Here is a 27732-nt window from a genome sequence, read left to right as displayed (position 1 = left end):
CAGCTACAGAGGGGTAGGGTTCGGCTCTTGTGCATTCGCTGTTGGTTCCCCTTGAGTACCTTTACCTCCCATTCACCTGATTCTTCCGTCTTTTTCAAGTCCTGACTCATCAGTTTCATAGTTTTATCTTCCTCGCTCTTTTACTCTTTCTTTTCTTCGCAGCTCAGCATGCAGGAAAAAGAAGCCTCCCCACACGGATTCCTGCCTAGGTTCCAGCATTTCGCTACGCAGGCCATCCACGTGGGCCAAGAACCGGAGCAATGGACCTCCCAAGCTGTAGTGCCCCCCATCTCGCTGTCCACCACGTTCAAGCAAGGGGCTCCTGGCCAGCACTCGGTGAGCTGGGTCTGTCTGGGGCGGTCCAGTGTTGGGCGGTAAAAGAGAGATGGCTTATAAATTAAGAAGCACGCAAGTAATTTGTAAGGTGTAATTTGTGTATTATCACGAAGAATGTTTACTGTAAGGATGATACCTGTAAACCTCCTTGTAATAAAGCTTTGTATTGGATGGTTCAGTGATCATATTTCTTTTGATAAGCAGGACTAGAGGGAACAGTTTGTCTAACTTGCTGTATAGATTTGCACTGATATTCATGTGATTAGGGCAGATTTGCAGGTCAAAATTATCATAACTTCCTTGAGTTACCATAAGCAACAAAAATTATAAAGATATAGTAAGAAGTCAACTTAAAAAACTAAGTCATAACTCACCTGGAATCAAGATCCTTCCCAATAGCTATTAATTCCCAATATTATTCCAATAGTTATTATAGATATTGAGTACTGCTTGTATGCCAGATATCAGTACATACCTACATTATATCATATGTATTACATATATTACCTCAGATAATCCTTACAGCAATTCTATTCTGAACTAAGTTCTCATTTCTCTCATGAAAAACCTGAGGTTTAGGGATGTTAGGCATCTATTGCAAAGGCCATTGTAATGGAGCTGGGATTCATTCTTGCTCTAGAGCACCACCCACTCTTGGGCTTTAATCCACACTGTGCTGTACACTCTTGCCTGGAGAATCCCAGGGATGGGGGAGCCTGGTGGGCTGCCGTCTATGGGGTCGCACAGAGTCGGACACAACTGAAGCAACTTAGCAGCAGCAGCCGCAGCAGTCCTGTACTAACAGTTATGTTAGCAACAATCTAACCCATTGCATCAGTGTGACTTAGTGATTAAGAGCATAAATCATGTAGTCAGAGGCCCTAGGTTTGAATTCTAACAGCACCTCTTCTGAGCTGGGCAATCTTGAGGAAGTAATTTAACTTATCTACTTACTTATAAGTAATTTAACTTATCCTGTGTAAATAAATGTTTTAATAATAGAACCTGCCATGTAAGTTGTTGATATGTAAGTTAAGCTATATGGTATGATACATGATAATTGCTTAGTAGTTTCGCAGTGTTCACATGTACATTTTTTCCATTTGATCATTAACAACCAGATTAGAGCGCAGGACAAGTATTGTATATTTTTTAATAGAAAAGGAACCTACCCCGAGTCATAGATGAGAAAGCTCTCTGTGTTAATTATATAGCTTTTTTCTTTTTCGATAGAGTACTTGATGGATCTTGTGGTATTTAAAAGTTGCTGAGGTCCAAAAGAAATTACCGTTAGTCCTTGAACAACAGGGGTTTGAACTGTGTGGGTTCACATATACATTGTTTTTTTTCAATTGTAACTACTACAGTGCTGCACAACCTGTGGTTGGTTGAATCTGGGGATGCAGAAGCACAGATATGTAGGAACCTCAGATATGGAGGGCAGACTGTAAGTTGTACATGGATTTTCCACTGAGCAGAGGGTTGGCACCCTAACTCAAGAGTTGTTCAGTGTCAAATGTAACTAAATAAACTTTGTAGATCTAAAACCTTGGTGGTATCAATACTTCAAACACCTCTTTAGTGTGTTATATAAGTTGAGGAAATTCTTTTAGACATGGCCCTTTGTTTTGTGAGGTGGGGTTCTAAGGGCATTTCTACAACTGGTTTAGGATACTTTGAGCTATTGTAACTTGTAATCAAAATGTGTACACCATCTGTCTTTCAAGTTCCTTTCCAGTGTAAGCCTTCATGAACGTGTAGCTCCCCAAGCTTTAATATTTAATGCAAAAGTTAATAATTTAGCTATGATATTAATAATTAAATGTTTTCAGAGAGTCAACCAGGCAATAAAATCCACAGACTCCTCATTTTTTTTTCCACCATGCCGTGCTGCTTGTGGGATCTTATTAATAGTTCCCCAACAAGGGACCAAACCTGTGCCCCCTGCAGTGGAAGCAGGGAGTCCTAACCACTGAAACACCAGGGAAATCCCCCAAACTCCTCTTACTGTCTTTAATATATCAGTTAAGAGCACGAAAGAGAACTCAAGGAACTGAAATGAGAAGCATCTAATTCTTCAGTTCCATTTGGAAAACCATTGAATGAGTGATAGAGTGGGAATTTTTGCTTCTTTTTTCTCCACAAAGTTAAATCTCTGCCATGAATATTTAGGAAGACATGGGCTACCTTTCCATGGCAGTAGCCACATGATTCCAAACAGTTTTTTTGCATCTGGAGTACAGCTGCAGGTCGTATCAAGGAGGCAATGGTGGAGAGTGATGAGGATATCCTGGAGCCCTATAAAATATGTCTACTCAGTTTGTCAAAAACATGGCAACAAACCTTAAATAAATAAACTACAGATTATATATATATATTTATATGTATAAAGCATATACCTTTATGTAATATATGTGTTTTTGTTGGGAAGATCCTCAGGAGGAGAGTATGGCAAACCACTCCAGTATTCTTGCCTGGAAAATCCCTGTGGACAGAGGAGCCTGGCGGGCTACAGTCCATAGGATCACAAAGAGTCGGGCATGACTGAAGTGACTTAGCACACATGCACGCACATGTGTGTGTAATTAGTACTGGGAGCTCCTGAATCAGAACCAGGTGTAAAAAGTGGTTATGTTTTGTTATGTGCTGTATGAAGCAGGTGGAGAAAAGTATGTATAGGATTTTTAGTCAGTGTTTAAATCCTGGTTTTGAATTCTGGCTCTGACATACCTGGTAACATTTGGCTTTAGTTTCTTCAGAGCAGGTTGTGAGGATTAAATAAAATGACTGGATGTAGACAGAGACTGACAAATACTATATGATATCACTTACATGTGAAAGCTAAAAAATAAAACTAACTAGTCACTATAGCAACAACAAGAAAAAAACCATACTTACAGATATAGAGAACTTCATGGTTACCAGTGGGGAGAGGGAAAGGGGAGGGGGAAGTTAGGGCAGGAGATTAAGAGGTTAAATACTACGATATGAAATAAATAAGCTATAAGAATACATGGTACCAACATGGGGAATATAGTCAATATTTTATAATGACTATAAATGGAATATAACCTTTAAAAATTGTGAGTCACTATGTTGTACACCTGAAACAAGGTAATATTGTACATCGACTACACCTCAATAAAAATAAATCAAATAAAATGACTGGGTGACTTCAGCTAGTATAGTACCATATGTGTAAAAGGAATATAATGCAAATTTTAAAAAAGGATTGTGTAGAGCTGTTTTGCTGAGAATGACTCCCTTTTCTGAGTCACTTTTGTAGAACTAAGACCTGAACTTCAGGTATTTGTAACCATATCTTCCTGCTGGATGCTAAACAGAACTTGCATCACTTATTTTTTAGGAAATGACATGTAGGTTAGAAATAGGTTTACTTTGTTGATTCAGGTGATTCCTGTTTCCTAATACCCCTAGATTAGTGGGTAGAGATGAGTCTAACATAATAATAATGCTAATAATAAGAACTACCATTTATCCCAGTGGTTAGCACATGCCAGGCATCATGCAAAGAAGTTATTATACATTATCTCATTTTATCTTCATTTCAATTTTATGAACTAGATACCTGTATTTTATTCCCATTTTACAGGTCTAGAGATTGATTCTGGAACATATTAAGTAACTTATCTATTGGCATATAGCTCCTAAGTGGCAGACACAGAATTCTAATCCAGTTTGGCTGACATAATACTCATTCTTGTGTCTAATGGCAAGACACATCATAGATAAACAACAGAAACTCCTTATGGTAGGATGCCCCTGGAGTTGTGGAGATATCCATGTTAAGACTCTGATAATAAATTTAAATCTCTTAGGGTGAATTCTGACTCCTTTCCTTCAGGGTTTTGAGTATAGCCGTTCTGGAAATCCCACCCGGAATTGCTTGGAAAAAGCAGTGGCGGCGCTGGATGGGGCTAAGTACAGTAAGTGATTTTCGTTTCAAAGTTTGTAAAATCTAGAATTCATTCTTACTTGTATAGAGAAAATCATAGAGGCACGGAATGTAGAATTGGAAAGAAATAAGGAAATCAGCTAGTTCAAAACTCTTATTTTTCTAAGACATTGAATTATTTGCCCCAGGTTGCACAGTGGACTTCATATGTATATGTGTAGCTATAAAGTGAAAGTAAATCTGAATAGAGGCAAAATGGCAGAATGTATCACTTAGTATTCATGTAAATTCACTCTTCACTTGGAGCTGTCAATATAAATAGATACAAATTAACCAAGTTTTATAACACCATGCATGAGAACATAAACTTTTTAATGCTCTGGTTCATTCACCTGCCATTGTGTGTGGTTTTTTTTTTTTTTTAAGCAGAGGGCTACTTTTTCAATATAAAAATCTCTTACAAGTTAATGAGAAGGCAACTAATATAGATATTAACACAGGATTTGAATAGTCATTCCATAGGGAAAAAAGTATAAATGGCTTTTAAAATTATGAGAAATTTATGAGTAAGTTCTAGGGAATCTCATGTCAGCTGCTACTGGGGCCCAAGAATAGGACCAAGGAACATTTGCAATAGCCAGGTGTCCTTGATACTGTGCTTTCAGAGATAACAAATTAACTCCTCAGATCTAGTATTCTTTCCATGAATAGAATGAATGGCTGTTAAATCATCTTTGTATTTTTTATACAAATGATACTAAATGAGGGCAGAATAATGAGTTAGAAAATAAGAGTCTTAGGAGTTTTCTCACAGCAAGAGTGTAAGAATTAGAAATATTAACATGAGTTGTTGGGGTTTCTTTTTTTTAGATGAGAGAATGTTCTAAACACCAAATTTCTGAAATTTAATACTGTATGGGGAACATTTCCCACAGAGGGTATTAAAGCTGAGGGTTCATATGCTAGACACTCTACAGGTGGGCTGCAGAAAACATGGTTGTTTTGAATTGGATTTCAAGGTTAGCTTTCTATATGAATTCGTGGGTGGACTGTGCATCTGCCTAGTAGAAAATTGCAATGCCAACCTCAACTTTTCTGAGAAAATTTTGAAATAATTACATTTTTCAAGTTCATTGGATATCCCATCTATCAGTCACAGGTGATTTTTTATCATCAAGGTGATATATTGATATTTTGTAGGATGTTTTCCTTTACAGGGTCTAATGTACAGTGCCAGCTTTTTTTTATTGTTCAACTTCACTATTTCTGTTCAATATGTGATTCCAGATCACATATGTTTAGAAGAGAATCCACATTAAAACATTTTTTTAAATAAAATTTAAATTTATCAGACACATCTCAGGTATGATTTTGAATTTTGTTAAAATGTTTGCTCAGTTGAATATCATATAGTTAATGGATGAATCATATCTTAGCTCTCTTCCTAAAACTTGAAATTTCTTTAGAGTTTGATATTTTTAAACTGTAATTTAATTGGCAATTGATCTTTTGACTAAGAATTTTGTAAACAATTATTTCTTTGAAGCTTTTCAGAGAGATGTTGCTATAACCAAAGCAGAATTAAGTATTTTTTGTTTTTGAAATAGAAAGGAGGATTTTGTAATGGTATTAATCAGGGGATTTCTGATGACTCAGTAGTGATGGTTGTCCTTTAGTCAGCAGAGAGAGGGATTTAACGTAATGCAAATAAATACTGTAGGTGTTTTTTAACCTGGCATTTTGGCTTACTCTAGCTTGGTTTTTATTTTAGGTTTGGCCTTTGCTTCAGGTTTAGCAGCCACTGTGACCATTACCCATCTCTTAAAAGCAGGAGACCAAATTATTTGTATGGATGATGTGTATGGAGGTAGGTGACCTCTCTCATTCATGCTGTTTCAGCTGTTATTTTATAGACAATAAAATGGGTCCTGAATCATATTAACATTGCTACTTGGATTATTGATTATCTTTTCAAAATATGATGAACACCTCCATGCTGCTCCACACTTGGTAAAGGAGGAGCAAAAACACCTGGGGTCTATGCTCTAGAACTGCTTATAAGACTGATTGTTTAATAACAATTTTATTTAAGCTGCCACATGCATGCTCAGTCACTAAATGATGTCCAACTCTTTACAATCCCATGGACTGTAGCCCGCCAGACTCCTCTGGCCATGGGATTCTCCAGGCAATAATACTGGAGTCAGTTGCCATTTTTTCCTCCAGAGAATCTTCCTTACCCAGAGATCAAACCCACATCTTTTGTATCACCTGCATTGGCAGGTGGGTTCTTACTGCCCTCCACCTGGGAATCCCATTTAAGCTGCTGGGATGACCTATTTGAGACATACTCTGCTCTAGAGAAGATAGTATTTAGAGAGATAGTGTTCTACTATAATTTAAAATTTTTTCCTGCAGTGAAAATGTCTATAGTCCAGGTCATTCTCAAAGGGCTTAACTCTACCCAACTCTTAAGCACCATGCTCCTTGATTTTTTTTTTTAGGGACCCTTTTGAAAACCCATGAAAGCTATGGACCTTTTTCTCCAAAAAATGTGCTTAAGACTGTACTCAACATTTATCATTTTAATTTTAAGATCAAAGGGCCTTACTCTTTGTAGCCTGTGGATACAAATTTAAGATCTTTTATTCCAAATTGTTTAAATGCTAGTTATATAAGGTGGTAAGTGGGAAGGTAAGGACTACTAGTTGCCCTTATCTTTAAGTAAGACTGATTTTTGTGTTCAAAACAACAGCAAAAAAAAAATATTTTTTTTAATGTACATCAGTTCAGTTCAGTTCAGTTCAGTCGCTCAGTCGTGTCTGACTCTTTGCAACCCCATGAATCACAGCACGCCAGGCCTACCTGTCCATCACCAACTCCCAGAGTTCACCCAAACTCATGTCCATCGAGTCGGTGATGCCATCCAGCCATCTCATCCTCTGTCATCCCCTTCTCCTCCTGCCCCTAATCCCTCCCAGCATCAGAGTCTTTTCCAATGAGTCAACTCTTCGCATGAGGTGGCCAAAGTATTGGAGTTTAAGCTTTAGCATCAGTCCTTCCAAAGAACACCCAGGACTGATCTCCTTCAGAATGCACTGGTTGGATCTCCTTGCAGTCCAAGGGACTCTCAAGAGTCTTCTCCAACACCACAGTTCAAAAGCATCAACTCTTCAGCGCTCAGCCTTCTTCACAGTCCAACTCTCACATCCATACATGACCACAGGAAAAACCATAGCCTTGACTAGACGAACCTTTGTTGGCAAAGTAATGTCTCTGCTTTTGAATATGCTATCTAGGTTGGTCATAGCTTTCCTTCCAAGGAGTAAGCGTCTTTTAATTTCATGGCTGCAGTCACCATCTGCAGTGATTTTGGAGCCCAGAAAAATAAAGTCTGACACTGTTTCCACTGTTTCCCCATCTATTTGCCATGAAGTGATGGGACCAGGTGCCATGATCTTCATTTTCTGAATGTTGAGCTTTAAGCCAACTTTTTGTCTCTCCTCTTTCACTTTCATCAAGAGGCTTTTGAGTTTCTCTTCACTTTCTGCCATAAGGGTGGTGTCATCTGCATATCTGAGGTGATTGATATTTCTCCCGGCAATCTTGATTCCATCTTGTGCTTCTTCCAGCCCAGCGTTTCTCATGATGTACTCTGCATGTATGTACATATATATTCCAAGTGCTTCCAGATAACTAAAAGATCACTTCTAGAATATTATCACTTTGTCTATCTCCTATTTGAACAAGTTAAATCTGTAAGTTCTTTGAAGGAAGAGACTTACTCTTAATAATCATTTTATCCCTCTCAGAAATTTGTAAAAAGCTTTATATTTTATCACAGCTCCCTATGATAGTTTGATGAATTGAAATTACAGAAAAAACAAACCTTTAGATGCTATTATAATACACTATTAAAACCTCTTGATAAACCTAGGTACAAAATCTTGAAAATTGCTGTTGATTTTTTTTTAAACAATTCTTTACATTCTTTTTCAATCTTACATTACCTAGGGTGAGTCTACCAAAGGTCTAGTGAGTCTTTGATGATAAAGTTCTTTCTTCCTTTTTTGGTTCACTGTCCATAATGGTAAATTTTTCTTTAATTTTGCATATATAAACCTTAAATCCAGACCAGTATTTATAAAATTAACTATTCTAAATTGAATGATTTATCTTCTTTCACTATAAAACTCTAGTTGTTTGGTTTACATGATCTCATTTTTCTTTTAAGGCTTTCGGAAGCACATAACAAAAATATCGAGAAAGTACAAAGGATAATAACTAGTTCTTTTCTATTACCAAAGTATAATCAGTCTGAAAATTTACTTTGAACATTTCATTGATTTTGGTTCATTTATTTTAGATTTAAATACTAGGAAGGAATTGTTAGAAAAAGATATTGATGTTTTAGGGAGCATGCCACTTTATGTTTGAAGAGTAGAGACTGTTAAGAAACATTTTCTGCTTCATGCCACTTGGTGTGGGTATCAAGTGTGTTTTATTTGACTCTTATACTTTTAGTTTAAAATTTAAGCCTTATATTCTTTAGTATGGCTTAAAGCCCTATATTCTTTAGGTGGTTCAGTGGTAAAGAATCCACCTGCCAATGCAGAAGATGCAGGTTTGATCCCCTGATCAGGAAGATCCACTAGAGGAGAAAATGGCAACCCACTCCAATGTTCTTGCCTGGAAAATCCCATGAGCCTAGGAGCCTGGAGGGCTGTAGTCCCTGAGGTCGCATGGACCCACCTGAGCAACTGAGTACATTCTTTAGCATACAAGAAGGTTCAAATAAAGTAGACTTGCTTTTGGTTGTTTCTTTATTGGTGATTGACACTTCCTCATATTTTTTAAAGTGTTTATACTTTTAAGGAATGAATATTTCCAAATACAATGTTCTTTTTCATTTTATCTGATTCTCTTCTGCCTCAGGTACAAACAGGTACTTCAGGCAGGTGGCAACTGAATTTGGATTAAAGATTTCTTTTGTTGATTGTTCCAAAACCAAATTGCTAGAGGCAGCTATTACACCAGAAACCAAGGTAACTCAGTTTTCAGTTTGTTTTTCCTTGTGATTTTTAAATTTTCATCATTTCTGTTTACTTGAGGGCATAATTTAAATCTGAATAACCAATATTCCTGGAAGCTATTGGAAGCCATCAAGATTAGGATAGGTCTGACTTCTGTTGGATACTGTAGCTTAATGATTAGGTACATGCATTCTGTAGTGGGATTCAAATTCTAATTCTATATCATAGTTGGTGTATTATCATGGGCAAATTATTTAATCAAAGTCTCATTTCTTTCATTTACTAAATAGGGGTAATTTTACCTGCTTTATTAAAAAGTATTTGGGTGAATTAAATGAGATAAGGCATATGCTGTGCTTAGTTGCTCAGTTGTGTCCAATTCTTTGTGACTCCATGGACTGTAGCCCACAAGGGTCCTTTGCCCATGGGGTTCTCCAGGCAAGAATACTGGAGTGGGTTGCCATGCCCTCCTCCAGAGATAATAAGGCATATGAAATCTTTATTATGGTACCCAATACATGATGACAGTTAAAAAATTTGTTAGCAAAAGCAGACAATTCTTAACTGCATTACCAAGCTAGTATTGGTAACAGAAGTCATCACAGAGTTTAGGTTACAGAAAGGAACCTTGTAAACTCCCAAATCCTAATAAGCATAGTGTTAAGGGTTCTGAAGGATACTTCAGCAAAATAATAGAAGCCCAGAAGGGCCACAGGCGATCCTTAGCCTCCGTCCTGGGAAGGCTTGTATGCCACTGGAAGGTGTTTTGTGCGGGAATGAATGGCATATGTGACATTCTTTCTTGGAACCTCATTGAAATTCTGCATGGGGAAAAGAAGGACCAGCATCTTTTATAAGTATCAGCCTTTTCCAACTTTTTGCTAATGATTAAAAGGTTTGTACTCAAGATTATGTTGCTGTGAATGCTAAAAAAGAGAAAAAAATTTTTTTCATACAAATTACTTTGAAGATTAACTCCAGGGTGCTCTTTGAGTGATTAAGGTTTGTTTTCAAAGGAACTTATTTTTTTTTCTACCTTGGGAGAAAAGATATTAAAATAGATGATCTGAGTCTTTCTAAGGGAGGAAAGCAAATTGTGTGTGTATTAATTCTTGTCAGCAGAACTTTATGTAGTGGTTCCTTACCAACTCAAATTAATACATTTTCCCCCCTGATATATCTGCCTCATCATTTAAAGTAGATTTTTAAAGTCTAGATAAAATCTACTTTGTATTTATTTACTTATTTTTATTTTAATTACTTTTTAAAATTATGAATGGGAATGATAAATTCTTACCCAGGAATAAATTTTTATAGGTTCTCAAATAATTATGCTCTTGTAGAATATGCATTATTTTAACTACCCTGTCTTTTCTATAGTAAAACTCTAAAATAGGATGAATGTTAAGCCAGATCACTTGCTCATTTATATAGGCAATGAAGAAAGAATCATTAACCCTTTTTAAAAGAAAGCTGTAGATACTGTCAGGCTTCCCTGGTGGCTCAGACAGTAAAGAATCCACCTGCAGTGCGGGAGACCTGAGTTCAATCCCTGGATTGGGAAGATCCCCTTGAGGAGGGCATGGCAACCCATTCCAGTATTCTTGCCAGGAGAATTCCCATGGACAGAGGAGCCTGGCAGGCTACAGTCCGTGGGGTCGCCAAGTGTTGGACATGACTGAGCAACGAAGCAAAGCAAAGCACGGTAGATAATGTCAATCAAAAGAGTAGCAGCTTGTTTAACAAATAGAATTCTGTTCTTTGGTCTTTTCAATAACTATCAAACATACATGATGTGGGGATTGTGCTAGGTTTTGGAATGGACAGATAGTATGATACCGTCTCTTAAGTGAGCTCTGGCCAGGTTTTTTGTTGTGTATGTGTCACTTCTCTTCCTCACTTCAAAACCCGTGCTCTTCTTTAGGTTCTGCAGACTTATTTTGTAGTTTCTAGTGCATCTGACATTATTTAAGTTACTAGTCATAATATTTTTGGTATCAAATAGTTCTCTTTACTGAAAATTCCAGAATGTAATCTTACACAATCTTTTGTTTATCTTTGAGAGCAAAATTCCCTGACTTTGGAGTATGTCTTTGGAATTCATCTTCTTTTTAATGGAAAATAATTATAGTGATTAACTTGAGTGTTCTTCTGCTTATATGTACATTATCTCATTTGATCCTTATGACTACTGTATAAAGTAAATGATATCAATCTTATTGTACAGATGAAAAATTGGGAGAACATAGAGGGTTAGTTACTTAGCTGTGATGACCTCTCAGAAATTCATGGGGCTAGGATTCAGATTCAGACCTTTAAACTTCATTCTCCATGGTCTTCCCGTGTAGCCTCCCAGATGGTTACAGTGCATGAGATATATGTTTGTCTAGTGTATTTTTACAAACTGTTGTCATTTACTGAATTGTTTTAGCTTGTTTGGATTGAAACCCCCACAAACCCTAGCTTGAAGATGATTGACATTGAAGCCTGCGCACATACGGTCCATAAACATGGAGACATCATTTTGGTTGTGGATAACACTTTTATGTCAGCATATTTCCAGGTAAATGAAAGTAATATTTTTGGCATAATTGGTAGACTATACAGGTACTTGTAATTAGGAGAGGAAGGACTTGTTTACATTCAGATCAGATCAGATCAGTCGCTCAGTTGTGTCCGACTCTTTGCGACCCCATGAATCACAGCACGCCAGGCCTCCCTGTCCATCACCAACTCCCGAAGTTCACTCAGACTCACGTCTATTGAGTCAGTGATGCCATCCAGCCATCTCATCCTCTGTCGTCCCCTTCTCCTCCTGCCCCCAATCCCTCCCAGCATCAGAGTCTTTTCCAATGAGTCAACTCTTCGCATGAGGTGGCCAAAGTACTGGAGTTTCAGCTTTAACATCATTCCTTCCAAAGAAATCCCAGGGTTGATCTCCTTCAGAATGGACTGGGTGGATCTCCTTGCAGTCCAAGGGACTCTCAAGAGTCTTCTCCAACACCACAGTTCAAAAGCATCAATTCTTCGGTGCTCAGCCTTCTTCACAGTCCAACTCTCACATCCATACATGACCACAGGAAAAACCATAGCCTTGACTAGCCAGACCTTTGTTGGCAAATTAATGTCTCTGCTTTTGAATATGCTATCTAGGTTGGTCATAAGTTTCCTTCCAAGGAGTAAGCGTCTTTTAATTTCATGGCTGCAGTCACCATCTGTAGTGATTTTGGAGCCCAGAAAAATAAAGTCTGACACTGTTTCCACTGTTTCCCCATCTATTTCCCAAGTTACATGAAACCTAATCACAATTATTGAATAGACAAAGAATGAAATTGGATCTTTCCTACCATGAGTTAATATTTTTTCAACCCTAGGCTAGTATATTTTATGGGACTTTGTGTTTTTTAAATATTATCTTCATTAAAGCTTTTAGGTTCTCTGTAAACTCTCTGAAGACCTGCCCTTATTATATGATTGTATATGTCAGTGCCTTACACATAGTAGGGGCTTCAATGTTTATGTGTTGGTTCTAAATCAGTTTTGTGTGTATATATATATACATACATGTCATTATAAGTCCTGCAGATGTCCATCATGTACGGAAGCGTCACTGAGTATAGCTTTTCTTTTCCTTTTATTTGCAAGGCTAGCCAGATAAAAACACATCTTATTTCTCTATTTCCCTCCCTTCTTTCTAGTTTGTCTTCTCTTCATGTTTCATAGACCATTCCTTCTGTATCTTTACCTGACTTGTATCCTAAATTCGTATTCTATGTATCACCTTGTATCTGTGCAGCTCCTTTATCATTCTCCTTTTATACTCTTTTCCTGCTTATCCCTTTTCATACATCTCTTCCCAACTCAAACCCTCCCATCCATCCTCAATCCCTTTCTTTTTTACCTTGTACTTTTTCCTTTCTGTTTTGCTCCTTTTGGTAGGTCATCTTGGGAATCTTTCTATAATTGCCTAGTAGTCTGCCGTTTGCCCACATGTTCTACCTCTCTTTCCCTGAGTAACTTAACTGTTTTCTTTCCTTATTAGGAGTTACCATCTCCCTGCTCTTTACTTTCTGTCTGTACCTTGTGGTCATTCTTATTGCACTTCCTGTAGTTCACCTGTATTCTGTAGAGTTCCTAAAAGCCCAGCTCATTTTCTTCAGCTCTTCAATTAGGCTGATGTTCACAAGCTAAAACAGTTTACATTTCCTTCTTCTGTTATCGGTCCCTGAAGTTGGCCCAGGCTGCTGCCTCCATGTGAGGGACTGACTCCCTGGGAGTTTGCACAAAGCTGTTTTCACCTTAGTCCGTTTTATTCAGAAGGCACTACTGTGTTTCATCTTTCTTTTCTGAAACACATTTCCTGGTTATATTGTATTCAGATGGTTTCATGTGCCATCTGTCTACCTTTGGCTTGTGATACAACTTCAGCTGACTCTTAGCTCAAGTAAAGCAGTCTGTTTCCAAGTAAAAATCTCCTGGCATCATCTGTTTGTCCCAGGTGATTTTCACTCTGGGTGTTTTTATACCTGCTCCTTATTTCATCTACCACTTGGAGTAGGGCAGTTAATACAGCAGAGGATTGCTCTGGCTGAGTCATCATAAGTCCTGTATATTCTCAAAGAGATTGCATGAATTGTTTTAGCTTGAGCCTGCCCAGGTTATTCATCAGGCCTGGCCCTTTTCCTCATATTACTGTCACTAAAATAGGTCCAGTTTTTCCACTTTTCTGAAGCCCACATCATATTCCATTTGCCAGGAACTGCAATTTTCAATCTGGATTCATTCCAGTTGAATTAATCAGAATCACATTGTCCCTAGGCAACCACATGCATTGGTTCCACAAAATAAATCTGAAAAAATCCTCTCTTTGTTTTACCCTCATGAAAACTGGGTATGTTCTTTCTTTTCCTGCCTTTTGTCTTCTTGATCTTCTGCAAGTCTCACAAAAGGCAAAATGGACATACCAGCATCAAGTTTCAAAGTAGAATCTCTGGATTCTGGTAGTCTGAGTTCTGACTCTACCAGTTTTTAAAATCTGAGTGATCTATTTTATTTTTCTCAGTTCCTTTTCCTTGTCTGTACAATTAGAGTCATAAACATACTGATTTTACTGAGTTGAAGTATTTTTGAACACTGCTTCACTAAGTTATGTGAACTATTTAACATGAGTTTTGGAGCATAATGAGATCAACAGATGTTAGTTACAGGCTTTTATTTTTCATTTGACCATAGGGTTTACAGAATGTTAGCACTGGAACAGTCTTCACACATTGTCTAATTTGACCCATCACTTTAGAGATGAGTAGACACATATGTACAGAGTGCTTTGAGCAATGCTTTACTTAAAATGTCCTGTTTTTGAGAACTTACATGAAAAGTCCCCTAGCCTCCAAATGGTGAGGTTAAACACACACACATACACACACCTGCACATACACACACTTTATTTTAAAGAAATTTTAAATGAAAAGATGTTGATATTATATTGTTTAGTGAATAAGTTGGTTATTAATTTTCACTGTAAACAAAGACGTATAAGACTGAAGAACTACTTTGCAAGAAAATTGGGTGAGGGAAACCAATCTAAACACACTTCTGTACAAGTGATTTTACACTTGACAAAACTAGAATAATAGAAGAGTAATTAAGAGTCAAGATCGTGACAAATAAAATGAATAACCACAGCATACACTAAGGTTTTAATGATTAAAAACCTAAGCAAATTAGTTTTACATTTACTTGACATAACAATTGCTAAGTGTTTGTGTCAACCATTCTGTGTATTTACTGAGTCATAAAATGCCAGCATGTCTTCTGTAGGTAATAAATTTAGGGGTTAGTCAGCAATTGCTCTAAAGAAACAAGTTCAGAAGGCCTGTTGACCTGTGTTATCTGCTATTTCCAGAAAACGTCTGCCTTTGGATTGAATAATGAATCCAATACTTTTGTAGTTTTATTTGGTGTGAGGGAGGAAAGGGAAAGATGATATCAAGGGAAAGGTAAATAGAGGTCCTGGAAAATTTTAAGATGTACGTATTTTTGAAAAATTAAAATAGGGGTGGAATTTACAATAGTAAATAGGTAAGTAATGCAGGATATTTTCAAGTGATTTCCCATTTCAAATAAAAACCTTTTTTTATTCCTTTTAGCGGCCTTTGTCTCTGGGAGCTGATATTTGTATGTATTCAGCAACAAAATACATGAATGGTAAGACACACATAGTCTACACTTCATTCTTTTCCATGGATAGATGATAATAGCATAAGGCTTTATCCTTTTATCCTTTTTCTTCTACTATTATACAGATTTTCTCTGACACAGGTAGAAAGTTAGAGAATTATCCTTTGATTAAATATAGGACTTCATTTATAGCAGACAAAACTATGCTCATGATACATCAGCAAAGGATTAAAATTTACTGTAAAAGATTTTATCCTGCTGACAGCTTACAAAGAAACACTTATATTTTATAGGATTTTAATTTTATTGTTTTAGATATAGCCTTTGCTACTACCAAACTGAGTAAAGTGTATTTAAACTTATTCTATAAGGCTTTTCCCCAGATTTTTTCAAGTCAAAGTCTAATTTTAGAAATTATAAGCTGAGGAATAATGTTTATACATTGTTTTTTAACTTAAAGCTTTTTGGTTTTGTTTTTAGGCCACAGTGATGTTGTAATGGGCTTAGTGTCACTGAATTCTGAGAGCCTTCATGATAGGCTCCGTTTCTTGCAAAATTGTAAGTATTAAAAAGCCTGAATTTCCCCTTGTGTTCTCAAAGTGGCTACATTTGATATAGTATTTCCACTAAGTGTTGTGAAGTGATAGCATTCCTCTAATTTACAAAGAAATGGGGAATAGAAGGAAAATTCTGATTTTTTTAGAGGAAAGAAAAATTGAGTTATAAAAATACTATTTATTATAGCATAATAGAGCTTTACAGCATGGCCAAGGGATGTTTTCTTATTTTTCAAATCCATGTCAACTTTGATCACAATTTGTTAAAGCACAAGTGAATTTTTAGTTTTAAGACAATGGATTTTTTTTTTTTAAACATTTGGAATGATGGCTTTCTTATACTATACCTTTTATATCTGGAATGATATCTAATTTTAAATGGTACTTAAGATATAAACTTGTATTTTTCAACAGATATCTAAATATCAGTTTTCTGTTTAGATTGTTTACTATCTCAGGTGTCCATAAGAGTTTATTGAAAAATGCTCGATTTTAACCAATGTGATTTGACAGAGATCAGTATAATTAGGAATAAAAATCCCCTTCTAGGGAATAAATGTTAGAGCAACAAAAGGGGGCACTGATGATGGAAACCAGAATTTATTGTGTGCTAAGTTCCTTTCATTTATAAAAAGAAGGAATGATGCATATATCCTGGAGGCCTAGGAAACCACAGGCTGCTTTAGACAGAAGCTAAATATTAGTAGAATGTTGGTAGAACACCCAGGAATAATAGAAGCTGAACTGCTATTTTTTCTGTGTGCTTTAATACTCTTTCAAAGAAATACAAGATTAAGCTATGTGCAGTGTGTCCTTTTATTAAAATCATGGAAAGGACTATTGATGTTCATATTTGAAAAATTTATGTGATTGTGTTTGTACTTTGTTTTTAGGATATTCATTTCCCTTCTCATTTTAAAGCCCATTTCTCTAAGCATGTTTTATGCCTCGTTCTCATGCTTCTTCCTTGATATATTAATTTTTCCCACTAAAACTCAAATATTGGGCTTTGTTGTTAGCTTCCCATAGTCACTATGATAAAAAAGAGTGGCGAGAGGCTTTTCTGGGTCTGTCTTCACCTTCAAACTAACCCAGGACATATTCATTTTGCAGCTCTTGGAGCAGTTCCATCTCCTATTGACTGTTACCTCTGCAATCGGGGTCTGAAGACTTTACAAGTCCGCATGGAGAAGCATTTCGAAAACGGAATGGCAGTTGCTCAGTTTTTGGAGTCGAATCCTCAGGTGGAAAAGGTTATTTATCCTGGTATGTTAATCTGCTTTCTAAGCACATGTGGTTACTCTAGGATTTTACATGTTATCCCTTGCATTCTGTTTATGTAACATTTGTAAGTTAGGTGCTTTCATGTATTTTTTTTGTTGTCCGCTTATCATTGAGTGCTGCTGTATGTGGGTCTGATGGTAAAGAAGATAGATGTGCTCTTTAGCCTAGAGTTGTCTAATAGTCTAGTGGATGCCTGGACTCTGCTTGAAGAGTTGGACCTGACTTAGTGATTGAACAACATTCCAGAATTACAACCTTGTACTTTCCAGTTGATTTGCTTACAATCTTATCAGTCTGCTATTCTGTACTAGCTCTAACTTTTATCTGATATACATTGAGACTTTATACTTACCAAGTTAAAACTTGATAACAAAATTCCCCTGAAATTCTCTTACCTTTTTTGAAATTCCTTCACTTCTCACAAATCTTTAAGTACTAATGTGAATTAGCAGACTTACATGTCCAGTTCAGTCGCTCAGTTGTGTCCGGCTCTTTGCGACCCCATGAATCGCAGTACACCAGGCCTCCCTGTCCATCACCAATTCCCGGAGTTCACCCAGACTCACGTCCATCGAGTCAGTGATGCCATCCAGCCATCTCATCCTCTGTCGTCCCCTTCTCCTCCTGCCCCCAATGCCTCCCAGCATCAGAGACATTTCCAATGAGTCAACTCTTCACATGAGGTGGCCAAAGTACTGGAGTTTCAGCTTTAGCATCATTCCTTCCAAAGAAATCCCAGGGCTGATCTCCTTCAGAATGGACTGGTTGGATCTCCTTGCAGTCCAGGGGACTCTCAGGAGACTTCTCCAACACCACAGTTCAAAAGCATCAATTTTTCAGCACTCAGTTTCTTCACAGTCCAACTCTCACATCCATACATGACCACTGGAAAAACCACAGCCTTGATAGACGAACCTTTGTTGGCAAAGTAATGTCTCTGCTTTTGAATATGCTATCTAGGTTGGTCATAACTTTCCTTCCAAGGAGTAAGAGTCTTTTAATTTCATGGCTGCAGTCACCATCTGCAGTGATTTTGGAGCCCCAAAAATAAAGTCTGTCAGTTTCCACTGTTTCCCCATCTATTTCCCATGAAGTGATGGGATCGGATGCCATGATCTTCGTTTTCTGAATGTTGAGCTTTAAGCCAACTTTTTCACTCTCCACTTTCACTTTCATCAAGAGGCTTTTTAGTGCCTCTTCACTTTCTGCCATAAGGGTGGTGTCATCTGCATATCTGAGGTGATTGATATTTCTCCCAGCAATCTTGATGCCAGCTTGTGCTTCTTCCAGCCCAGCGTTTCTCCTGATGTACTCTGCATACAAGTTAAATAAGCAGGGTGACAATATACAGCCTTGATGTACTCCTTTTCCTATTTGGAACCAGTCTGTTGTTCTATGTCCAGTTCTAACTGTTGCTTCCTGACCTGCATACAGATTTCTCAAGAGGCAGATCAAGTGGTCTGGTATTCCCATCTCTTTAAGAATTTTCCACAGTTTATTGTGATCCACACAAAGGCTTTGGCATAGTCAATAAAGCAGAAATCAATGTTTTTCTGGAACTCTCTTTCTTTTTCGATGATCCAGCGAATGTTGGCAATTTGATCTCTGGTTCCTCTGCCTTTTCTAAAACCAGCTTGAACATCAGGAAGTTCATGGTTCACATATTGCTGAAGCCTGGCTTGGAGAATTTTGAGCATTACTTTACTAGCGTGTGCGATGAGTGCAATTGTGCGGTAGTTTGAGCATTCTTTGGCATTGCCTTTCTTTGGGATTGGAATGAAAACTGACCTTTTCCAGTCCTGTGGCCACTGCTGAGTTTTCCAAATTTGCTGGCATATTGAGTGCAGCACTTTTACAGCATGATCTTTCAGGATTTGGAATAGCTCAACTGGAATTCCATCACCTCCACTAGCTTTGTTCTTAGTGATGCTTTCTAAGGCCCACTTGACTTCACATTCCAGGATGTCTGGCTCTAGGTGAGTGATCACAGCATCATGATTATCTGGGTCATGAAGATCTTTTTTGTATGGTTCTTCTGTGTATTCTTGACATCTCTTCTTAATATCTTCTGCTTCTGTTAGGTCCATACCATTTCTGTCCTTTATCGAGCTCATCTTTGTATGAAATGTTCGTTTGGTATGTCTAATTTTCTTAAAGAGATCTCTAGTCTTTCCCATTCTGTTGTTTTCCTCTATTTCTTTGCATTGATCGCTGAAGAAGGCTTTCTTATCTCTCTTTGCTATTGTTTGGAACTCTGCATTCAGATGTTTATATCTTTCCTTTTCTCCTTTGCTTTTCGCTTCTCTTCTTTTCACAGCTATTTGTAAGGCCTCCCCAGACAGCCATTTTGCTTTTTTGCATTTCTTTTCCTTGGGGATGGTTTTGATCCCTGTCTCCTGTACAATGTCACGAACCTCATTCCATAGTTCATCAGGCACTCTATCTATCAGATCTAGGCCCTTAAATCTATTTCTCACTTCCACTGTATAATCATAAGGGATTTGATTTAGGTCATACCTGAATGGCCTAGTGGTTTTCCCTACTTTCTTCAATTTAAGTCTGAATTTGGCAATAAAGAGTTCATGATCTGAGCCACAGTCAGCTGCTGGTCTTGTTTTTGCTGACTGTATAGAGCTTCTCCATCTTTGGCTGCAAAGAATATAATCAATCTGATTTCGGTGTTGACCATCTGGTGATGTCCATGTATAGAGTCTTCTCTTGTGTTGTTGGAAGAGGGTGTTTGTTATGACCAGTGCATTTTCTTGGCAAAACTCTATTAGTCTTTGCCCTGCTTCATTCCGTATTCCAAGGCCAAATTTGCCTGTTACTCCAGGTGTTTCTTGACTTCCTACTTTTGCATTCCAGTCCCCTATAATAAAAAGGACATCTTTTTTGGGTGTTAGTTCTAAAAGGTCTTGTAGGTCTTCATAGAACCGTTCAACTTCAGCTTCTTCAGCATTACTGGTTGGGGCATAGACTTGGATATTGAATGGTTTACCTTGGAAATGAACAGAGATCATTCTGTCATTTTTGAGATCGCATCAAAGTACTGCATTTTGGACTCTTTTGTTGACCATGATGGCCACTGCATTTCTTCTGAGGGATTTCTGCCCACAGTAGTAGATATAATGGTCATCTGAGTTAAATTCACCCATTCCAGTCCATTTCAGTTCGCTGATTCCTAGAATGTCGACATTCACTCTTGCCATCTCTTGTTTGACCACTTCCAATTTGCCTTGATTCATGGACCTGACATTCCAGGTTCCTATGCAGTATTGCTCTTTATAGCATTGGACCTTCCTTCTATCACCAGTCACATCCACAGCTGGGTATTGTTTTTGCTTTGGCTCCATCCCTTCATTCTTTCTGGAGTTATTTCTCCACTGATCTCCAGTAACATATTGGGCATCTACTGACCTAGGGAGTTCCTCTTTCAGTATCCTATCATTTTGCCACTCTTTGAATTTATTTTACCAGACTTTTATATTGTGGTGGTCATAAGTAAATAGTTATTTTAAACCCTTTTGAGGTGTGCATTCATAGAGTCTTGGGTGTAAAGGAGAATTATGCTTGATCCCTGCGTTTAAGACATTTATGTAAGCCAAGGCAGATATACAAATGAGACTAAATGCCCTAATATGTACACTAGGTAAAGAGCTGTTGACTGGTGTGTATTTGAATGGAGAGAGGGAGAAAAGTTTTGGACTGTGCCCTGAGGAAATGGGTTAGCATTTGTTAAAAGTGCCTGGACAAGGCAATTCAGATTTCTTCAATAAATGTTTATCAACTGCAAACCATGGGCCAGGCGTTGTACTGCGATCTGGAATCCAATTATTAACAAAAGAAATAGCTTTCTCTTCATGGAGTTAGCCTGATGCATAAGACAGATATTAAGTGAGAAATTACAGAGGATATAATTAACAGAGGGAAGGGGGCAGTGAGCGGGAGAATGTTCTAGGCTAAAGGGATAGCATGTGCAAAAGTGCCAAGATAAAGGAAAAGTTCAGTGCCACTGGTGTAAAGAAAGCTGGCATGGCTAGAGCTAGGGGAGACTAGGAAAGACGGATCAAAATGATGGCAGTTTGGTTTTCCCTTGTGGCTCCGCTGGTAAAGAATCTGCTTGCAATGCGGGAGACCAGGCTTCGATCCCTGGGTTGGGAAGATCCCCTGGAGGAGGGAAAGGCTACCCACTCCAGTATTCTGGCCTGGAGAATTCCATGGACTGTATAGTCCATGGAGTTGCAAAGAGTTGGACATGACTGAACCACTTTCACAAGATAGACAGGGGCCAGAACAAGAGGTCAGATGTGAACGTGGCATAAAGCCTGTTATTAGCCTGATTTGCAGTTGACTTAAACGAACAGTGATTTGTTGTTGTTGTTGTCCTGAAATTGCATGTTTGACTCTGAAATAAGACATTGATTATCCTTTATGGCTACAGGGCTGCCTTCTCATCCTCAGCATGAGCTGGCCAAGCGTCAGTGCGCAGGCTGCCCGGGGATGATCACCTTTTATATCAAGGGCTCTCTTCAACATGCTGAAACTTTCCTCAAGAACTTAAAGGTAACTTTACAAAATCGTTTTTTAATTTATAGACATTAAGGTCTTCTTATAGCGTTATTTCTCACTTCCACCCAACTCAGATTAATGTGTTTGTATCTGCAGGTCACATCCACAAACCTCTTTGCCATGAAATGCATCGGGTTAGAAAATCACTTGAAGCACGAGTGATGCGATAGCAGATAGAACATGTTCATTTTCTTAACTCTGCAGAGGCTTTCATCCATTTGAGAGAGACAGAATGTTCTAAGCCATTTGTTTTTAAATTTATAGTGAACTAGCTGCCTTTTCAAATGAAATATTATGAAAAACCTCCGTCCTGTGTCAGTGCACTGATGAAAAACTGTACTGAAATCCAGCCTAGGAAGGACTTCCTGAACCCTGTGCCTCTCAGGCTGTGTCTGCCTGGAGTGAGGGAAAGGTGGCCTTTGTCTAAAGTACATAGAGGTAGGAGTCTCTCCAGAGCCCTGGGAGAGAGGCCTGTGTACCTCCATGCTCGGGGCTTACTTTGAGCACATGCAGTCATGTATTTAAGACTCTGAGTTTTAAAAGCTACAAATCTAAAGAAAAGAAACGAATGCTGCCCGATTAGTCAGTCTTACTGGTTCTAAAATTTGTCCACTTCTAAAATCAGAAATATAGTAGTGTACATTTAATTGCATACAGTTGTGAAAGTAACTTTTAACATGTTTGTAAAATTCTGTAACACACAGTAACACTAAATGCAACAACTGAGTTTTTTTCCCTTCTACTCCAGGATGGGGTTAAATGGATATATTCATTTGATAAATGGTACATATTAATGAGTAAGTTTGTATAACTTAATAGATATTAAGAGATTTTTATATAAAGGGTAACCACAGAGCTGGGTCTCAAATGTAATAATTCTGAGGTTTGAGAGCTCATGTTAAGGTTTACTTTTATAATAGGTCAAATGAGGAAGGTATAGAAGATTCACTTTGATCAACTCTTAATGTTTTAAAAGTTAACACACAGTATGTCTAATTGGTGAGATCAGTTGTTAATGGCCTCATTGTTATGGATTTTATTTTCATTTTTTCTCCAAGTTTTTATCCAGTTTGTAGTTTTTGTAATAATTATTTTGTAGTAATTATTCATAATTGCCACAATTTTCCATCTCGCATTGCAGGGTCATTGTATTAAAAACATTTATTTTTAGGTTTTTTTTTAGTATTTTTATTTTAGTGGAGAATCTAAATTGATATATATATATATATATATATATATATTTTTTTTTTTTTTTTGCCATAGTTATTTACTCTGGCTGAGAGCTTGGGAGGATACGAAAGTCTTGCTGAGCTTCCGTAAGTATATTTCTGTTTTTTTCAGTATTTTAAATTTGATTTCAGCCGTAATGATTGTTTGAGAAAGGAGTAGGATAAAATCAGTGATCATTCAAGTTATTTAGCAATAAGGGCAGCATGGCATTGTCCAGTTGGAATGGACTCTTAACTCAGGAGAATGGCTGCTGCGGCTGCTGTTGCTAAGTTGCTTCAGTCGTGTCCGACTCTGTGCGACCCCATAGACGGCAGCCCACTAGGCTCCTCTGTCCCTGGGATTCTCCAGGCAAGAGCACTGGAGTGGGTTGCCATTTCCTTCTCCAATGCATGAAAGTGAAAAGTGAAAGTGAAGTCGCTCAGTCGTGCCTGACTCTTCGCGACCCCATGGACTGCAGCCTACCAGGCTCCTCCGTCCATGGGATTTTCCAGGCAAGAGTACTGGAGTGGGGTGCCATTGCTTTCTCCACAAAAGAATGGAGACCCTGTTAAAAATCTACCGGGATCAATAAGCTGTGTTTTCCCAAGTTTTGTTTTTTTCTCTGTTTGCCTGAAGAAGATTTCAGCAGTGGTTCTCTGACCTCTGAACCAGGGCTACTTATTCTACCAGATTCTGTCCTATAAGGGAGGTTGAAGACTGAACTGGAAGGGCTGATTTCAAAGCTCTCAGAGAATGTGTTTCTGATAAAATACCTCCACATTCTTATTTGTCAGAGGAGAGCCCTACTAGTTACCATCAGGTCCATTTATTTTCTTTTCTCTGGGGTAAAAGGCTCTATGAGATAAACCCCCAAATCTAACTTAGTATTCCTGGCCCTTGACTATCTCACCTAGCTAATTCATCTAATTTTATCAAAGCACCAGAGGATATTAGAACACAGAAACCCAAGATCCGGGAGTCCAGCAACTTATATTACAGACAAAGAAACAAAGATTCAGAAAGTTTTGCTGATTGATCAAATGTCACACAGAAATATGTTAGCAACTTCACTCTTGAGGCTTTGCATCAAAAACAGTGAGCAGGGAGGTGAGTTTCTATGACCATGTATTATAATTATTGCAGGGATAAATCAATATCATTAGCTATTAATTTTCAGCTGTATTAGATGCATGGTATATTTCTGTGTTTTAATTTTCATAAACATTTCTGAAATAACTATGTGTTGAGGAATGTCAGGGATGTCAGACTTTATTTTTGGGGCTCCAAAATCACTGCAGATGGTGACTGCAGCCATGACATTAAAAGACACTTACTCCTTGGAAGGAAAGTTATGACCAACCTAGATAGCATATTGAAAAGCAGAGACATTACTTTGCCAACAAAATCCCATCTAGTCAAGGCTATGGTTTTTCCAGTGGTCATGTATGGATGTGAGAGTTGGACTGTGAAGAAAGCTGAGTGCTGAAGAATGGATGCTTTTGAACTGTGGTGCTGGAGAAGACTCTTGAGAGTCCTTTGGACTGCAAGGAGATCCAACCAGTACATTCTAAAGGAGATCTGCCTTGGGTGTTCTTTGGAAGGACTGATGCTGAAGCTGAAACTCCAGTACTTTGGCCACCTGATGCGAAGAGTTGACTCATTGGAAAAGACTCTGATGCTGGGAGGGATTGGGGCAGGAGGAGAAGGAGGCGACAGAGGATGAGATGGCTGGATGGCATCACCGAGTTGATGGACGTGAGTTTGAGTGAACTCCGGGAGTTGGTGATGGACAGGGAGGCCTGGCGTGCTGCAATTCTTGGGGTTGCAAAGAGTCGGACACGACTGAGCGACTGAACTGAACTGAACTGAAGAATGTAGGCACGTTTCCTGTCCTGTTATAGTAGTTTACAGTTCATGGGGAGAGTCAGGCAATTTCATAATCTTAAAAAGATGATGCCCAAATAATGATTCAAACAATTAAGATAAGACAGAGAAGTTTTTGTTAGTCTTTCAGGGAGATGCCTGCTAGTAAGTCTGGATGCACAAGAGGGCACACTCAGCATATGAAATTGGTTTATTTTTTGTAGTAATACAGTGGGTATTAGTTTAAGACTCTCTTAAAAGTAGACCTCACCTGATTTATTTAGGGATTTGGTTTAAAGTTGCTTGGCCATTGGGCACTCCAGCTAGGCTGTAACCCCAGTGCCAGTGGAAGAATAAATTTAGGTCAGAGCTTGTCTGCTCTGTCCTCCTCGTTTCGAGTCTCCCAACAATGCTGCAACCAGTGCAGCATTGCAATCAGCGAGAGAGAAGCAGAGCCAACGGGTACTGGGTCGGTCTCTCAGCCTAACAACATGTGTTAGCTCAGTGGCCTTAGAAAACTCACTTATCCACTCTCCATTTCAGCTTCCTTGGTTGTAAAATGTCGGTAACACTGTACCAGATGAGGAAATTGACTTGAGGACTGGTAACTTACAAGTCCAACTCAGCCAGTATGTGGAGGGGCTGAGATTCATATACCTGTCTTTTGCTCCCAGAGGCCTAAGTTCTTGTTTCTGAGTATTCACTCTCTTTCAGGGAATTAGAAACCTAAAAAGGAAGAAATTTCTAGGAGGATGTTTGTGTGTAAAACTTCATTAGAGTGATAGAAGAGGATATTCATTTACTATGAGCATCACTTCCTTAGAGTCATAAAAGAGGTTATTCATTTAATATTCACTTACTAAGATTTTCTTTCCATGGGCCTAAAGTGGGTAGGAGAAAGTAATTCCTTCCGCTGGATGTGGGAAGGGAGGGTTGGGTGTGGGGGCAGTGTACTCAAGTGATCAATAAGACTGTAAGCCTTTCCTCCACGATGCCTCAGCCCACAGAGATTCAGCCTCCACTGAATTCCAGCCACCCTTGTTGTCCATACTTGTTTAACGTTCACCGTAGACTGTTCTGTTTTGTGAGTTGTCATAGTCTTTAGCTTCTGGTTTGTTACCTACCGTAAAAATAATCTCTCTTCCTTCTCGGTTTCCCAGCTCTTACTGTAGTGCCTGTGGTGTAGGTGCTCTACCCTTACACAGGTCGATTGACAGTGAGTTACTAGATGGTTTTAAACATCCTCTGAGCCTCTGTGTCATGAACTGTGAGTTGAAATTAATTCCTAGTGCTTAGTGATTGCTACTAGCAATCCTAGGCTGTTTTTCCCCTGATCTGCCTCAGAAGGTCCAATTCTGGACTGATCCTTTGATCCAAACACAATTAATTCTTACCAGCTGTTGGTCCAAGAGGCCTCTTATAAGTACAGTTGGATGGTCGTGGGGTGTTGACTTCTGGCCAAGGCCTCATTCAGGTAGGTGTTAAAATTTACACACTGAAAGCTATGTCTTTCCCTCCTGTATGCGAGCACTTGACTGGCACTTTCAGTTTCTGATTGAGTATACCTCACTGAAGGTATAAAAACAACAAAAAATCGTGGTTTTCATTTAAAAGCATGACTAGAAAAGATAATTTTCACAATTCCTCAATCTTTTGTTTACAAAACATTGCAGGTATATGTATGAAGGATTTGATATTTAGAATAATTGAAAATAATTGAAAATAATTGCAATTTATGAGACAGAAACATGCCTCCACTGCTACAATATAGTGATCAGAAATTTGCTCACTCTTTCTTCCAGGGCAATCATGACCCATGCATCAGTGCCTAAGAGCGACAGAGAAGTCCTTGGAATTAGTGACACACTTATTCGACTCTCAGTGGGCTTAGAGGATAAACAAGACCTACTGGATGATCTAGATCAAGCTTTGAAGGCAGCTGTAAGTTTTGTTTTAGTATGTGTGTGTTTGTTTGTGCAGGCGTGTGTGTGCTTAATCTTGAGGGTGGGGGGGAAGCCACTATGTTTTTAGAGTGGCCTCACTGTTCTCTGTAAAGGGTTTTTTCTTCTCTTATTACAGTAGCATGTATAAATGTGCAGGGGAACTCAGTCCAAAGTGCAGATTTAAAAGAAGGTGTCAGAAAAGAATTCTTGGAGGAGGTGAAGCCTTTGCCTGGAGGTTTAATAATGTATTTTTCTTGTGCACCATTAATACAGCACCCTCCAAATGCAAGTTCCAACTAGCATCCCGGAATTGCTGTTGGTGACTGCTTCCTGAGACGATCAAATCTGAATAATTGAATGGACTGTTAATGAGCCTCCACAGAATTTTCAAATGAAAATTTTAAGGCACCTCGTTACCTTTCACAGCTGTAATCTTCCAGGGATCATCCCTGTTAAAAAATGTCCTCTTTCCCTCATTGGAACTGACAGGTCAATTCTGTTCAGATCTTTTTATTAATTTTGATATACATGTGCCTCTGAAGGAGGTGACATTTGTGATGCTATTGGGGATTGTATTCTTTTTTTCAAGTTTAAGATTTATATTGATTATGTTTACAATATAATGGTAATTCATTTTTGATGTTTTCTGAGGAATTTAAATTATTGAATAAATGTTCTTAAGTTAAGTGTGATTTTTGTATTGTTGAAGATAGCACTCAAAGCAATGGTTTACACTTAATTATCATAAGCCAAAAATCAAATATCTGAAAAGTCTGTGAAATTCTACTGATTTAAGGTTGTACTTACTATTTTTTTAAGAATAAATCTAATTACCACATGCA

The 27732-nt window shown here is 38.1% G+C and overlaps 1 protein-coding gene across 1 annotated transcript; it reads left to right on the top strand.

Annotated features, from left to right (window-relative positions):
- CTH (cystathionine gamma-lyase) lies at positions 1 to 27732 on the top strand. The gene is made up of 12 exons (XM_055585489.1): positions 1 to 336; positions 4202 to 4283; positions 6024 to 6119; positions 9188 to 9297; positions 11717 to 11848; positions 15435 to 15492; positions 15946 to 16023; positions 17136 to 17288; positions 21748 to 21869; positions 23139 to 23191; positions 26750 to 26888; positions 27164 to 27732. Exons 1-12 carry the CDS (start codon positions 169 to 171, stop codon positions 27188 to 27190), a joined length of 1218 nt encoding a protein of 405 aa, XP_055441464.1. The 5' UTR covers positions 1 to 168; the 3' UTR covers positions 27191 to 27732.

The sequence above is a fragment of the Bubalus kerabau genome, chromosome 6 (genome assembly GCF_029407905.1).
Source record: "Bubalus kerabau isolate K-KA32 ecotype Philippines breed swamp buffalo chromosome 6, PCC_UOA_SB_1v2, whole genome shotgun sequence".
NCBI lineage: Eukaryota > Metazoa > Chordata > Mammalia > Artiodactyla > Bovidae > Bubalus > Bubalus kerabau.
Note: the sequence above shows the minus strand (reverse complement) of the source record. Positions and strands in the feature narration are given on the sequence as shown.

Excerpts from the sequence above, each read along its gene's own strand:
- CTH (XM_055585489.1), top strand. The coding sequence starts at position 169 with ATGCAGGAAAAAGAAGCCTCCCCACACGGATTCCTGCCTAGGTTCCAG. Across the intron at positions 9,298-11,716 it reads CTATTACACCAGAAACCAAG|CTTGTTTGGATTGAAACCCC; the intron begins GTAACTCAGTTT and ends GAATTGTTTTAG. Across the intron at positions 16,024-17,135 it reads GCTCCGTTTCTTGCAAAATT|CTCTTGGAGCAGTTCCATCT; the intron begins GTAAGTATTAAA and ends TTCATTTTGCAG.